The sequence below is a fragment of the Oenanthe melanoleuca genome, chromosome Z, assembly GCF_029582105.1.
Source record: "Oenanthe melanoleuca isolate GR-GAL-2019-014 chromosome Z, OMel1.0, whole genome shotgun sequence".
NCBI lineage: Eukaryota > Metazoa > Chordata > Aves > Passeriformes > Muscicapidae > Oenanthe > Oenanthe melanoleuca.
In genome coordinates, this window is record NC_079362.1 from 48,931,225 (window position 1) to 48,948,143 (window position 16,919).

Sequence of the window (16,919 nt, forward strand, 5' to 3'; positions counted from 1 at the left end):
ACAAACAAACAAAAACAAAAAACAAAACAAACAAACAAAAAAAAAAACCAAACAAAACAAAACAAAACAAAACAAAACAAAAAAAAAACCAAAAAAAAAAAAAAAAAAAAAAAAAAAAAAAAAAAACACTTCAATTCTTAAGAATTCCTCAGGGCAATAATACTGTAGACACATAAAAGTTACACAACATGAAGTAATAAAACAGTAGGTGAGTCAAGAATAATGTTTCTCACTTTCCTTAAGGGCTGTCCTTCAAACATCATACATGACAAAATATTGGAAATCCTACCTTGAGCTAGTCTTTCAAGCCGTTTCCCATGCTCTGGAGGAATAGCATACCTAAAATTCACATAAAGAAAAGGATTAAATATTTAAAGACATAATTACTACATAATGACTAAAAGTCATCATTAATGTATGATAAATACCTAAGAATACAGAAGCCATAAAGATTAAAGACTAAAAAGGTACACAGAAAAAAAATATACCAGCATCTAAGGAAAAAATACAGACATTGGGTTTTGGGGTCCAGGGGTTTGAGAAAAAAACCTTGCTTATTTCTAGTTTAAACATTATATTATGTAGTTCCAAAATTTATATTTACTATTTAAAGTCAAGTACATTAACAATACTTGATATTATCACATCACCACAATTAAAAAAAAAAAAAAAAAATGTATTTTTCCAAATTAAATGAGAAAATGTAAATTAAGTCTAATTTATGTAAGTTTAATTTCTTTGAATTTTAGTATGCTTCACAAGACATAAGGGTTCAACAGAAAAATACTAGTATTAAAAATAGCTATTATTTTCTATAGCAATAGCTGTGGAATAAAAGCATTACTTGCCTTGCAGAATCCTTATAACTAGAGTTTAAAATTATTTTAAAAATAGACTTTCTTTAATTTACTGAATTGTACATATCTTATAAACCCACTATTCTTACAATAATCTATTTTTTTAAAAAATTCCTCATGTTAACGGCAACAATTCAACAAAAATACAGAATAACATCATTTTTAATGTTTACTGCAGCCAAAATAATAGAAAACTATTGAAAAGCTGTTTCATTTCTGCTTCTCTTCATTATTAACATATTTACTGCACTTCATGGGCTTACTGGATGTTTTAATTTGATTTAACATAAAAAGGATTTATAATTGACTTTAACTGCTTTAATATGTGATATAATAGGCCTTTGTTTCAATTTAATGTTGCAATAACACTGGTTTGATTCTTCTCTATTAAAGAAATATGGTTCAGAAAAGAAGAAAGTGTATATTCAGCTGTACAAGTTAGTCCAAATCCACATTCTTAGACTAAGTAAACACAGAGCCTTTTACTACACTATGAACACACTTCATTCATCAGCATTGAAAACTCACTCAGAAAAACTAGCAATAAACATCCACCTACCTCAAGTTATTTGCACACACATTGAAATTTTGCAGTTCTACTCTATTACAACTGAAACACCTGCACAGAAGGAAGACCACTACAGAAGTCAGTGCTCTGTAAGCAAAACACAACCCACTAAAAATGGTATTAAACAGAGACTTTCAGCTTACTATGCTCAGTGTTTGCAGATTTAATCAGTATTTTGCTGTCTCACAGAAATGCACTTTGTTCATCTCCATTTGTACTTCCAAAGTCTTCCAAAGTGACTGTTTTTCACTGCATATTACATATGTACCAGTGTATCCATACCAATCTAAACTATATTTGTCACCCTTCACACTTCATTGGAGAAAAATGCTATGTACAGCATTATATACTGTACTGTATGTCTTTAAATACACAACTCCATAAAGCAGAACATGAACCGATACTGTTTATGTTTAACAAAAAACCTCAAAACTAGATACTGTACTTTGCTTTGACTCTAATTGAACTGGTGCTCCTCCTAAAATGTTACTCCTTCAAAAGTATGTTATTTAATTTACTAATAATACGGAGCCACATGCTTCCATTTGCACACACAAACATGTCAATATTACAAAAGTACACAAGTTAAATGAGTCTTTTGGAAAGACAGTGCATGATTTAACTGGACTACAACTACCTATTTAGCTAATCTAAAATTACAAAGCAATACAATACATTATATGCAAGTTGTTGTTTCGCATCATAGTCTTCACTTACGTTGGATGCTAACATATGCTATTTAGCCCTATACTACTTCTCTCTGTTGCAATTGCTTGTTCCTCACAGCTAAGACAAGGACAAAGGAATACAGACAGACAACTCTTTGTACACACTAGGAATCTCAAAGTAACTTGAGAACAGTTCAGGCTTGATTCTTAACACAATTTATCAGAAAACAGAGATTAGCACATGTGCACCTGCCTTTCATAGTAAATGACATGAATCTTGCTGGATTCTTGGTCAACTCTACATTAAACAAAAAGCTCCCAAATTCAAACTACCTAGTCAGAGAAAAAAAGTATTCACTCTTAATCTCAATGGCTAGCTTACATGAGAATTTGAACAGTTAAAAGCTCTTAGAAAAATATCTTCACCTTATGTCCATCTTCCTTTTAGCCACATTATCAAACAGCCACTAATATTTGTTTGACTTCTCATATAATAAGGTCAAGTCCAGCCACCTCCAAAGTAAATGTAATGGTAAATCACTAAGAGGCAAAAAGAGTGTTTCTTGGATAACAAGCAAATAAAAGACCAAAAGTTAAGACAAAAAAGAGAAATTATGATGTTAACTAGATCTTAATTTTATTAGTTCACAAAGACATACTCGGTAAAGTATGAAGAGTCATCATTCACTGATAGTCATACCACAAGGACAGAAAAAATATGGTACATATATTTATCTAGTATTGTTCAAAAACATCTTCCGAAATATGTCTTATTTCAGCAAATCAAGGGTCCTGGCAACAAGAAAATTACAAATAAGTAATAAATATTAAATTTATGTCATTAACTTGTAATTTATATGTTTTCAAGATTAATGCTTCTACACAGTTTCTCAGTTTATCGGAAACAACGAACTGTTGCTTTACTGTGCAAAAACTACGCAGCCAACCAAGACAATAATCCAACAAGCAGCCTCTTCTATCCACCAAATCATTCTCATGTCAGTGACCAGAAATGGAATTCTTCCAAAGTCAAGTGTATGCACAGATAATAGTTAACAGCATCAATTGCAAGCAAATTTAGTGTGATGCTAAATTTTTAACCAAACTACTTCTCTAAACCCCATGTAATATATAGACAAGGTAAAAATAGCTGATGATTTTTACTGCAGATTGGTATTTTTAAAATTAAAAAGCAGCAAATCCATAAAATATTGCTATAAGTAAACATCATCCATTTTTTTAAAAAAATTAATCATATTTATTGGTTTTGTAATTGGCAACAGACAACTTGCAACATTCATGTAACATCAAACTAGTGCTATCTAACTCCAGGCACTGAGCTCAGAATCTTGTGACCTTTTATCAGCAACTGATTTATTCTATTATCTATTTAGGTAGTTCATAGTCATTATACATAAACCTGACACATACCTTTTTAAAATATAAGCAGATTTAAACTTCATAAACTTCATTTAGGAAGTTAACACATTTTTTGTTTTGAGATGGGAAATTTTAAAGTCTGTTGCCACCTAAATATGTTCTTATTCAATCTAAATATTTTCAGAAACAAAACCCTCTTCCACAAGGGAAAAACAAAACAAATAAAACTTCCTCTTTTCTTCAAATCCCTGAGCAAAGTTCTTCCACTTTGTGAAGAACATTGAAACTAGCAATGAAACTCAGATCCATCTGAGGTGCTGACAAACCACTACACTATTTGATTAAAGATACCTCTTTGATTACAGAATCCCTATTTGATTATAGTCAACTCTGTGACTCATAATATTTCTAATTTTTATGACCGTTTTCAGTAAGACTAATCCTCGTAGAAGCTTTATACTTTTATTCCCAACGCTGCCACACAGGTTTGAACTTCCTTGTGTCTGTTTTGTTTCCTAGGCATAGAACCTAAGCAGGAAACATATCCATACAATCAGTAGCATATACAACTTTTGCAATGGTACCAAGACTCATCCACTTCTGCTGAACTCTGCACCACCTGGCCAGATTTTGACTTGCTTTTGTCAGCTGCTGACCACACTGAAAGTTCTATTAATCCTTCCTCAGAAGGCCCTGTAAGGACCTAGATGAACCACTCTAAATCCATTTATCTTATTACCATATTTGTTCTTAAATCATACATTAGCATCAGTCTGAGTATGCTTTTACTTTTGTCTTTTTTGTCTATAATTTTGTCTAAAAATTGTATCAGAATGCCATTTATTTTTATCCCATCATACTCATAACCCCATAACTATTTCCCCTGCTATTGGGATTTGAAGTCTGAAAGCCTTCACATGAAATGTTTCAAAGACTTCCACAACTCCTGCTGCGTAACTTTGTGGTTTTTGCACCTAATTAAGCAAGTTCAAAAGGTGTCAGTACACATTCTACACTGGCAAATCCATAAAAACAGATTCTAGTCACAGCAATCAAGAGGTAACAATAATGTTGCTCACAGTATAAATTTTAGGCAACCTAGAGATCAGATTTCTTGCCATCCTATATCCATTGGAATAATGAAGAGAATTCCTGAACCTAAATCCCAGCTTTATTTTGATTGTCACAATAGATTTATTTCCTCTTACAACCTAAATAAACTGTCAGGTTCAGTCTCACCCTCCTAATCCATCTAATATTGGCTGTCTAAGCATTCTCTCTTTAACAATCTGGTCTTTTTTTCTTGATATGGTCACAAAGATGGAACCATCTCCTCCTTCTGTAGTATTTATTCCTGTTTACTTCATGACTGACCAACCAGCAAGGCATTTTGTGATTTATGAAAGACATTACTAAACAGGAGAGTTTTTTAACCTAATGTATTGTCTCTTGTCATTTTCAGTCTTCAGAAAAGCTAGGAAGCAAAGACCAGATGGAATGTCACAGAAAATGTATAAACTGATGTGTAAATTATTGTTCATATCATACTGCAAGTTTTCACTGTGCCCCTTTCAAGGGAAAGTAAAAAATCTAGTTCTTCGTGCATAAAGAATTCAGGGCTTCACCATCAGATATAAAAATTGAACAAAATGAGCACAGAATTTTAAAATACTGCTTTCTAAAGTAAAATAATATGTTCTCTACACATTTGTTCTTCTTTAAAATAAAATAGAAAAAAAAATTGTCCTATTATTATTATATTTGAAATACCCACAGTGCCATGAAAATAATTCCTTTCTGCCTGCTTAAGAAATACTTCCTAATATTCATTATAATTCTTCTTCAATAAGATTTATATCGTCTCAACACTTAAAAAATTCAACACTACTGTTGTTTATGAGTCAGGTAATCAGAACAAAGACTAAGCCCTGCTTTTAGATACTTAATAAACCCAGAATAATTTTCAAAAAATATTAATGTCTTATTCAGATTTTTTTTTAATTTATAGACTTATAATGTAAATTGAAGTATTATCCATATTTTGCCCAAGGATATAGTACATATAGTAATAGTATAGTATTTCTACTAGTAACAAAAATCTGGTCTGTGCTAAGCATTAATTTTCAAGAGCACGTTAATGGCTTAACATGACAAAATTTCTCAAATTATTACACAAAACAGTAATAAATTATTTTAAGGTCTGTTCTCCTGAAACAATAACTAGAACAGAAGAAAATATTTTTTAAAAATGCCAGCATGAAGAAATTTTTAATATTAGTAACAAGTTATAAATACCATAAGAAATAGATCAATATCAAGAGATAACTGAATTAATAAGCCACACTATCAATCACACAAATGGTTTGTCTTGCTAAGAAGAGTTTTTCTAATAAAGTGATATGTAAAATGAGGTACCATCTTCAAGGTACCTTTCCCCTCAGAATGCAAAGCAAAAACTGCAGTAAGAATTCTTGCCTAATAGCAAGTAATTTTAAGTCTCTTTCCAGCAAATCTTTCCCCACCATACCCCAATTCTTCTGCCCTTGTATTATTTTATCTCAGGGCTTTTAAGTTTAATTTCCTTCTTCTCCTTCAAAATATTTTCTCTTTAGCATATTTTTGCAAGGTAAAGAAAAATCTGTAAAACTAATGTATATATTACATTACCTATACTATGTGTTACACAACCATATACATAAACATCTGAAGTGCTGTAATCCTGATTTCTTATGTTATCAGACACACTTTTCCCCCATGTTCCATATGATGCAGTCAATGAAGGAATCAGTATACATTACACAGAAATATAGACTTCTCTGCACAACTCTCGAAGTGAAAGTGCAAAGTGCAAGAAGCAATTCAGGTTAACCTACCTACACCTAAACACTGCTGAATGCTTCAAATTCTGCAAAGACTAGCACAGCAGTTAGACTCAGCTGCTATCCCCAAGTTCTAATTGTAGCCCTCAGATGGAAATGGCTGTCCATTCACAACTCAGAGAAATTTAACAGAGAATGTTAGTTCTCCAAAAGACCAATGCATCTGTCTGAAGAACCACATATTCAACCAGTAAAATCCAAGAACATGTATTATTGTGTTTGTCAAGTTTTTTGGTTCCACTAAAGACTCTGTAATCAGTTTTATTCAACTGATTTTGTCAAATCAGCTGAATAAAAGGACAGACAAGATCTTTAGTACCTGTATCGTAAGACTGATGTTCCACTTGCTTGAAGAAAATACTATACTAATATCCCATTAACACAGCACATTTTACTGATAAATGAACTTTGCATAAATTATTGCAGCATTCTTCCAGTAAAAGCCACATGAGTAACATCATAGAACTCTTTAGCTGTCTTTCATTCAACTTTTTTATAATCTTGCATTTCTTAAAAATATGAGCCAATGTGGTATAGAAAATTAATTTGCATCCACCACTATTCCTTCAAAATATGAAGTGGTCAGTGTTTAAAGATTTTGTTCATTAGAAGCATAAACAAGTATCAGTAAAATAGAAAAGTATTTATCCTGTTATCAACTCATGGCCTCCTTCAAAAATACTTAAAGAATATTTCCTAGCTTCTCTACTCTTTGGAATTTCACAATATGCACTGAATTTTTCTTCAAACAGCACTTTTTAAATTCCTAAGAATAAAAAACAACTTCGTGCAATTATCGTATTACTTACAACTGTCCTATCATCTTGGAACATTCTGGAATCACCTACCTTTACATACATTTTTTAAAAGGCTAACAAGATTTTCTGTATGTTTAATTCTATGAAAGAAGCAATCTCACATACCTATGTACCTAATTTATCAATTTCAAACATGGACCTGGCTTTACTACAATAGGTGGTGTTCACCTGTGCCTTAACTAAAGAGCTCCATTATATAAGCAAAGCAGTCAAACAAGTAAAGCAAGTATCTAAGAGCAAGCATCAATTTACCACAATCACAGTACAAATACATGATAGGTATTTGAATTTTGTACAGGTATAAAAAAAAGGTGATGTTTCATGGAATTACAAGCTACACATTTTCTGTCCAAGTTTGGATGACTAAAAACTGCCAGAATTTAACTATGCATAACTTATCTTTTACATACTTTTCTAATGATTTTACACTCTCTTCAGAGGTATACTAAAAAAAAAAAAGATTTTATGAACAAAAGGAAACTATTTTTCTTATATACTTGGGATACAAATATATTACAATGTATTAAACCAACTTGTTTATTAAGGCTGTTCAAACAAAAATCTAAGATTATGGAAAAAGGACAGCAGAAGTTTCACATGCAGGAAGTACCTTTAGCTCTGAATCTTACCTCCTAATGGTCCAGCTGAGTTAGCAGTACAGAATATGACTCTGATTCAAAAAAGCAATTTACTTTTATTGTACAAATAGATTTTGTACAAAATCCAAAATATGGTAGGTAGTCCCAAAAGGCAACAGAACCAAAGAAACTTCAAAGATTTCAAAGAGCTCTTTCAGAAGTTCCTCAAATAGTCTTGGGGTTCCCAACACATTAAGCTTCTCATATTTTATCTTTCAAATACTTTTCTGTTGAACTCAAATAAGTCTTATGTACTTATACGTCTTTCCCTCCAAAATAAAATAATACATCAGTGTTATTTCATAGCATTCTCAGCTTAAAAAAACCGCTTATCGAATTACTCTTAGGTTTTTAGTAGTTTACGATTGTGAATCATAGCCCATCTGTTTAGTTTAGCCAGCTGAAATAAACAAAAATCATCTTAAAACAAAAAAAAAATTAACTTGCCATGACTTTGGCTCCCCAAAATGGAGGTAATTAATACTGTAGAGATCCATATCTTCAGTGTGCCACGCAAACGTTGTTTTCCACATGCCAAAATAAAGATATGGTGTATTTACACCCTCGATAGAAATTCCACACTCTTCTCCTACAACATCCAATATCGTATTAAGATGGGCAATATTCCATTCCTCAATACCCTGAAAAAGACACATAATAAAAACATTACTAAGCTTATAAAGCAATGCAATTTTAGTAACAGACCCAATCAAAAGATAGACACTTCATATAGCCCTTCAAAAGATAGTCTGTTCATACATATTTGCAAGCACTTCTTTAGAAGACAGCTGAAAAAAAATTCTCGACCTTAATAAGTATTAGATTGCTAAAAGTCTAAGATGTTCAGAGCAGAGAACATAACAAGTTTCTATCTGGTTTACAATTTCCTATCAAATCTAACGTGGATTGAAACACCATACACCATACTACATACAAAAAGGTACACAAAAAGTAGAAATAATAGCTGCAGACAAAACCTTCAATGAGTTGACAGCTGGAAGCCACTAAGTTTCACAGGACCTATGTTTTTTTACTACTTACAAAGTAATACCAAATAGCATGAAAAAATGGTTTAAAATTATTTTACATGTATAAATTTACCATGTCTCCGGAAAGTATAAAAACTAAAATGATTACTTCACTTCAGATGTATTGTATTTCTAATCACTATGATGTACTACATAAAAAATATACCACAGAAGGAATCTATTGATTTCAGGGGATTTAAGCTGTTTCCCTATGTTATTGCCCATAAAATTTGTATATTAAAAGTCATTCAGAAAGCAATACATGTATTTTTTGTTGCACTTCAGATTCAACTGCAAACTGCAATTCTAATTTCAGGTAATACAGAATGTAAGACACAGTATAACCAAGATCAAAGCTAAAAAATTGAAGTGAAAAAATTAGACTTCATTATAACAGCAATTATCAGCACCTCCAGGGAAGACATTAGCTGGTGCTCAAGCAGTCAGAAAACCAAGAAATATAATCAAAACTATTAAAAACTCAATTCAGACAAGTTTTATTGGGAACAGCCTCTAAGCACACTCCTAACCATGAATTGCTCTGCCCAACACCCATTACTGAACTACAGTTTTGGTAATCTCACTGGGGAACAAATTGATGGCAGACTGCAGTCCTGAGCAGTTCATTAAGACTAAGTATGATATTTAATAGCTGGTCAGCTGGAGTAGTAGGAATACATGTTAAATCAAGACGTAATGAAAATTTAATACTCTCAGTTTTCATTTGTTTTTGGAGATTTTTATGTCAAGCATGTTATTTATGAAGCAGGTAGAATTGATAGATAAGAAGGTAAGGTCTGTATAACGTTCAGACTTCTCATTGAACAAGAACTCCTAACTGCCTGCTTTGACTATTTAACTTATTAAGAAATACTAAGTTATTTGGAATTTAACAAATTAATAAATTATGTTTTTAGAATGTATTTATGTATTTCATTTCAGACATTTTTTCTTCTTTCAAAATGAAATGCACAACAGAATGCACAAATGTATTTGTGAAACATAAAGGCACTTGAAATTTAAAAGTAAAAAAAATAAAATTTATATCATAGTAAAAGGGAAAAAAAAATCTGAACTCAAAAGAGTAGATGCTGGTAAAATCTGCACCTTTCAATTATAAAAAGTGGCAGCAGCAAGTTAACACAACTGTAAAATAAAAAATCTGAAGCAATAATTTTTAGGTAATAAGTCCTCAAATTAATTCACAAAACTTAATTTTTTAAATCACATGAAATTTATCTCTTTATACAAATTGTGCAGTTCATTTGGAGAAACAGATTTATACAGCTAACTAATAATTCAACCACAGATAAATATACCGGATTAAAAGAAAACAAACAGCTGTAATCTGTTACTCTGTCAGTGGCCAAACAGTGCAAGTACTGCAGCAATTTGCACTAGATTTCTTCAGACAGAAGATGGGTTATGTTTCTATTTAACAGTATTCCATGGGCTTTTTTACCCATTATTCATATCCCATCTCAACCTGTCATCCATGTAAGGGTCTAGCAACCCTAACATCCTGAAATCTTAGTCTTCTACTAAGAATTAAGTAATAGCTAAGAGAATATTACTTTTTTTAACAACACATCTCATCTCTACACACTCTGTTAAGTTGTATCACAACTAGTCACCAAGCAAATTGCCAGTGATTTGTTCTCAAACAAAAGCAATTCCTATCATGGAGATCAATCCTAGAACAAATAACTCTCTTCAAAATACAAAACATACCAAATAAACAATCCTCAACTTCTACACTCGAGATAGATGAGTTACTTCCTTTTACTAAAGATTGTTTAGGACAAGTATTCTTAGCTCAATAGGCAATGCTCACTGAAACTGCTAAAACTACTAAAATCACAGATTCATTTCAAATCCTCCTACATACCTTAGACTTAAAACAATAAATCAATTTCAGATCTATGGCCAGTCTTCTACAAGTAATTATTAAAATTATTATTAAAGATGTTACTTTACCTCAGAGATCTTTTTTTAATACTCCAAAACATTAAGTAAAATGCTTATACGATTTTAAAGTCAAATATTTATTATTTTTACAATAGTTGTATAGCTGGTTTTAGACATAGCAATTGCAATGCACACTAAAAGGATCTCAGCTGTAAAAGTGCATTTTAATAGGTCAATACATACCCATACTTCTCAAATTTTAAGTCTATATTTGCAGGTTATGTATTTAATAATGATTGTTAGAACAGCATATATTACTTGACCATGACATATATCTGGTAGTTTCTTACAAATACAAGTACATTTAGACATTATAATCTATTCAATATTAGGAAAATAGAAAATATTTATTCTCCTCAGAATATATCACAACACTGTCAGAATATTATAATAATTTTGAAGGAATATGTCAAGATACTATTTCTAATTTATCCACATTTGTGATGGTAAATTCTTTAAAGAATATCTGCCATCACTGACAACTGTACCACACAATCCCATACCTAGAAAAATTTTACTTTTCAGTGGTTTTCCTTCTATAAGATAACAGACAAGCTTGAAACACCTTACAAATTACGGTCATTGCTATGCACATTTCACTTACCTTGTATTTCCTTAGAAAAATATTGTAAGATACATAGTAGTTTATATAGAGGACCACTATTCCAACCTTCATTCATTTTCAAGATGATTCAAACTTACTGTAAATTACTAACAAGAGTTTTTATTACTCTTAACAGCCTTTACATCTTGCTTTTAATGCAATGCGAAGACAAAGTGGGACACCTGACAAGCATTTCTCATCTGAACACCTGCACATTTTGGAAGGACCCACTGTTTTCCCAAAGGCCCAAATAATAATGTTTATCTCAGCAGATTGGTGAAAAGTGAAGTTCACAGCTGAAAGCTCCAACCTCTTGGCAAATAAGAATAAAATAGGCTTCACGGGCAATAATTTTTTTTTTTTTTTAATTTTTTAGAAGTGCTTACAAAAGTGACTTGATGGTAGTTTTTTCACTTTACTTAAACCAGTCAATACTGTCATGAACATGATTTCTGTATGTACACATTATAACACACAATCCTTTTTCAGTGTTTTATTTTTCCTTTGATTATCCCACAGCTTCATTTCAATATTAACCAGCAAACAAGACATCAGTTGCACAACTAAGACTGAAGGGCCCTTATGACTGACTGTAACAACTCAAAAATTAAAGAAGAGTACAAAATCTAATTAAGAGACAAAGTGGAAAGGGACAAGACAAACATTAGAGGAAAAATTTGTGCTTGGTAACCCACTCCTCTCTCCACATAACCATTCACTCACATCAATGAATACAATAAAGCCACTGACAGGCTTTTACTGCGTCTTAAAAAGTCACTGAAACAGAGGAAGAAAAATGCTATGGACAAACTCTCTAAACCATATACGCACAGATTAGAAAACACAAACAATCTCCCTCATTAGATTGTTTTTACTTCTCATCACTTCTAAGGATATAGTAATTGCTTTTTAAGCACGCTTGTGAAGGATGGGTAAGTTGATTATTTGAAAATCACACTAGAACCTAAATTACTGCTCACATCGATCTCAACTATGAGTAGATCACAGAAAAAGGACATTACAGAATAGACGGAATAGAATAATTTACGTTGGAAAAGACCTTCAAGATCATAGAAAAGCATCATTAATTGGCTCTGCTAAGGCTAAACCAAGCACCATAGCTACAGGTCTTTATGCTCAGGGTTGGTGACACAGCTACTTCCCTGGTCAAGCCTGTCCCAGTGAGCAGTACAACTTCCTTTCCACAAAAAAGCATTTCCTAAAATCCAAAGTGAACCTCCATACTGACACAACTTGAGGCAGTTTACTTTAGTCCTGTTGCTGCTTGCCTCGGAAAAAAGACCAAAGCCCACCGGTCTACAACCTCCTTTCAAGCAGCTGTAGAGAGTGATAAGGTCCACTCTGAGCCTTTTCTCCTCCAGGTTAAACAACCCCAGCTCCCTCAGCTTACAGGAGTTCTACTCCAGATGCTTCACGAGCTCCATTGCCCTTCTCTGGACATGCTCCAGCATCTCAACATTCTTCTCAAATTCTGAGGCCTAAACTGGACATAGCATTCAAGGTGTAGCCTAAAACAATCCCTGCCCTGGTCCTGCTGGCCACACTATTGCTGGAAAGGCCAGGTTGTCACCTGGGCACTGCTGGCTCACATTTAGCTGTTGTCACCAGCACCCTCAGGTCCTTTTCCTATGGGCAGCTTTCCAGCAATTCTGGAGTTGCTTTCCAGCAACTCTGCCTGAACCTGTGGCACTGCTTGGGGTGTTGCTGTGATTCAAAGTTAGGGCAAAGTCCTTGGCCTTCTTGAGCCTCTTGCACTTGTCCTTAGCCCACAGATCCATCCTGTACAGATCCCCCTGAAGTCTTCCCACCTGCCAGCAGAGCAACATCCCACCCACCTTGGAATCCTCTGCAAACTGACTGAGGGTGCACTCATACATCATGTATGCTCCCCACACCTTATACATGGGACCAGGTAAGCATTAGGAATTGTCTTATTGGAAGAAATAAAACTGGGAGGAGAAAAATGAAAGTAAAGTTTGTCTTTCAGACTGCAGCTGAGGAGACTGGTAAGAGAGACAGAAAACCGTATTTATTCATGCCTCTTCCAAACTTGGCTTTTCTCTGCAGAAAAGCAGATGCCATTGTCAGCACTGAAGTCAGACATGCATAATGACTCCTTATAAAATTAAAATTGGTCACTTTTCTACAGAACATTTTTTGAAACCAGGAAGATTCACCCCCTCATCAGAAGCTAGATCAGTCCACATTGGGATCATGCCTTTTCTAGTCACCTACACCATTAAATATAACAGCAATTAAAATGCAAATAATACAGAATAATATTTCCAGCAAACCTTAAACTATATATAATTTATTTTCTATAAAGCTCTACAGTGTGCACAAACACTTGTTTTCATAGATTATTTCCTTATCTGAGTTCAAAGCCATGAAATAACCATAAAGATATTTTAAACAGATTCTGGAATAATCCAGATATTACAAGGGTAAACTTGAACCATTGATGGTAGTTGTTACACTTCAAAGCATGTACTTACAGCTTAGTTTCTTTATTTCTTTGCTTTCACTGCGTTTTTTAATTTGTTTTGTGTGGTCTTTTTCTGTTTCATGCAATACAGTCTTCAGAAAATTTTGCCCCATCTTCCAAACCCTTCAGAACCTATCACCCTGTGGTCTAAAATAGCAAATACTACAAAATCTATAATCTCTCTGGTACAATGCCAACAAGATGGATGCTGGATTCCACAAATAACAACGTTTCTTAAGTTATCTAAATAGCAAAAATTAAGGCTCCATCATGCTTTGTTACTAAGTGGAAAAGAAAATGTAACTGGTAAACTGCTAAACTGATATACAAAGCACAGCAGTATTTCTCACTAATTTTGACAGCCCACATGTATGTATCACATTTTCCTTAGGTTCCTAGTAGTTTTTTATCCGGAATTCTGTCAGATATTTACCTCAAGTGTAACATCTGTAACACACTGTTTTCTATTATATGTATTTTGTAAAAAGTAAGCATTTGTTTCTTGCAAATAGGCTACCATGACAAATTAATTCCACCATACACTTTCTCCTGAATGCTGCCCAAAATGTCAGCAATTTCTATTCATCTCCTTTCCCCAAATAATCACAATCCTGAAGGAAATGGAATGGAGACATGAAAACAAACTCCAATTTCAAAAATCAAAAACATCCTTCTTAATATTATCTTCAAGCACTAGAACATGAAAAATATTAGTTGTGCAAGTACACCATCTGCTGGCCAGAAATAAACTGCAGCAAAATTATTCTGAGAGACATCATTTTGAACAGTGGATCATAACTTTCTCACCAACACTTTGGTACCAAAGCATATTCCTTCTTTTCTCTATACACCAAGTGGGCTGTACACCAGCATCTGGCTGTCACATTGCTCAGTCTGTTCCCATTCCTTAATGTCAACTCCTTTCACTAATGTTTCTCCTTTGTTATTTGTTTTTAAATGATACCCATTTTACTCTAGGCATCAAGGTTTCTTTATTATACCTTTTATTGTTTTCTTCCCCAGTCACTGCAATTTTCAGTGCTTTGTTTCCTTCTCCTACCCACTTACATCTGAGTTAGGATCCCTAAATGCTGCTTTTCTCACTTTTCTCTTTGCTTTTCTTTGACCTTCCTTCCTCGTCTTCCCAAGAGTGTAATTCAGTAAGAAGGAAATCTATGATCTTCCCTTTGACCAGTCAGCACTCTCAAATTGCATATCACTGCATTCATTCTCTTTTCTTTGGAAATGTTGCTCATGCAAGAGTAAACTAAGATACTAAAAAAAATACAATAAAAAAAATTGTACAATTGTAGCAATTATACCATAAGGCATTATTTGCCAACAATAAAGGCACAAAGATCAAAGAAGAAAAAGGGCAAGCTTCTATTTCTTGAAACACTGTTTTTCTGTGCCTCGTGTTGGTCTTCACAAAGCAACAGCGACTTAGAATGTCTCCCCACAGAAACATTCCAAATTAGAGTCTTCTATTATTTTCTAAGCGATTTCTTGAAGTTGCTATGTGGACACACTATAGAATTTGAACTTGCTTTCTCTAAACAACATACCATTGGACATTCTTAGCTGTCTTTCAAAGATCAAATAACTCAGTGCAAAATCTGAACTTAGCCTTCAGCCATACTGGCTTTATTGATATTTACTGGTATTTATCTCTGGACAGTCTTCAATTTGTCTTCCGTGAAGAATCGTGCAACACTAGAAGAGCCTCAGACCATCTGCCACAGCAAAATCATACTTTTTTTCCTAATGATTGGAAAAGGCAGTTACATAGAACATGAAATAAACCAAGAACTTCACATATGGTACTTTCTTTTCATACAAATTTGTCCTGTATCTTTTAAATCCTCAAATCTTTTCTGAAATGCTAACATTTCTTCTCTTGGTCTCATTACTTAAATAATCCTTTAAAAATCTAGTTCCTGTCTTACTGACATAGCCTAAATTATATCAATGGATAGTCTGTAATTCTTTGGATAATGAGATCTGTTTTAAGAGACCCTTTGTTATCCATGGAGATCTCGGCAAGTAACCAGCAAAATTAATTTCCTTAAGAAATTTTAATTTCATCTGTTTTAATTGAAAGGTAATCAATATAAGTAAGTACATTTCCAGGAAACTGCAGACATTCCAAGTATGAAGTACAGCTACCAATATTCCTCAGAAAGAGATAAAAAAGTGTCCATATTTTAATTTTCAAGTAAAACTTAGTTAAAATATCTCTCAATTTCCACAGATACACACAGGAAACATACATACTAGAACATTAACAAACAATTAAATGAGTAGGAAGGAATCTCAGAGTTCTGGAGAGTTCGAAGTGAAGAAAGGGAAGAGTCATAATCAGGAAGAGTAGCAATATTCTACTGTCTAAGGAGAGAAATGTCTGACTCTTGCAGATGTAGGGATAATTTCAGCCTTGCTTGGAAGCTTTAAAGAGTAACACAAAGATTTCAAAAAACAGATTTCCCAGTCACAAAGCAAGAGTGTATCCTCTAAGTAGAGTACATTTTAAAACAGGGCTGGAAGGGATAAACTTCATTAAAAAACCATGCATACTTCATCATAAATGCTCCCATTGATATCTGCTCCATAAATTGGTGCCACAAAAGTCAAGTTCTTCCAGTATTTACGCTCCAGATCTTCATAGTCTACATATCTTGGAGTGCGGTATCTGCAGAGAAAGAGGTAGGCAAAGGTTCATCACCATCTTTCAACAACCGCCTTTACAATGGACTATGCTTCTGAACCTCCAAGGTGAAGTCACTGTATTTCAAATTCTCTGAAACAGAAGAATTACCAGATGTCCTAAATTCTTAACCATATCATGGAAACCTCCTATGTGACAGTTACAGTAACTGAAGCCATCCACCAATCCACACAACATTTGCTTCAGCCTCCAGCAGCAATTAACCCATGTACCAACCATGCCTAGGCTGATCCCCTCCCTTTTATTTCTATTCCTTAAAAAAAGACACATATGGAAAGCA

At 33.4% G+C, this 16,919-nt stretch overlaps 1 protein-coding gene across 6 annotated transcripts in view; it reads right to left on the bottom strand.

Moving 5' to 3' along the window:
* The window catches only part of KDM4C (lysine demethylase 4C), a 253,994-nt gene that overhangs the window by 215,162 nt on the left and 21,913 nt on the right, over positions 1 to 16,919 (bottom strand). For all 6 annotated transcript variants that reach the window (XR_008842543.1, XM_056513735.1, XM_056513737.1 and 3 more), the window contains 3 exons: positions 16,489 to 16,603; positions 8,256 to 8,449; positions 290 to 339 (listed from right to left, as the gene is read on the bottom strand). Coding sequence is in view for 5 of the 6 variants with exons in the window: in XM_056513735.1 (XP_056369710.1) it covers positions 290 to 339; positions 8,256 to 8,449; positions 16,489 to 16,603 (359 nt within the window). In the remaining variant the exon portion in view is untranslated. The remainder of the gene's footprint in view (positions 1 to 289; positions 340 to 8,255; positions 8,450 to 16,488; positions 16,604 to 16,919) is intronic.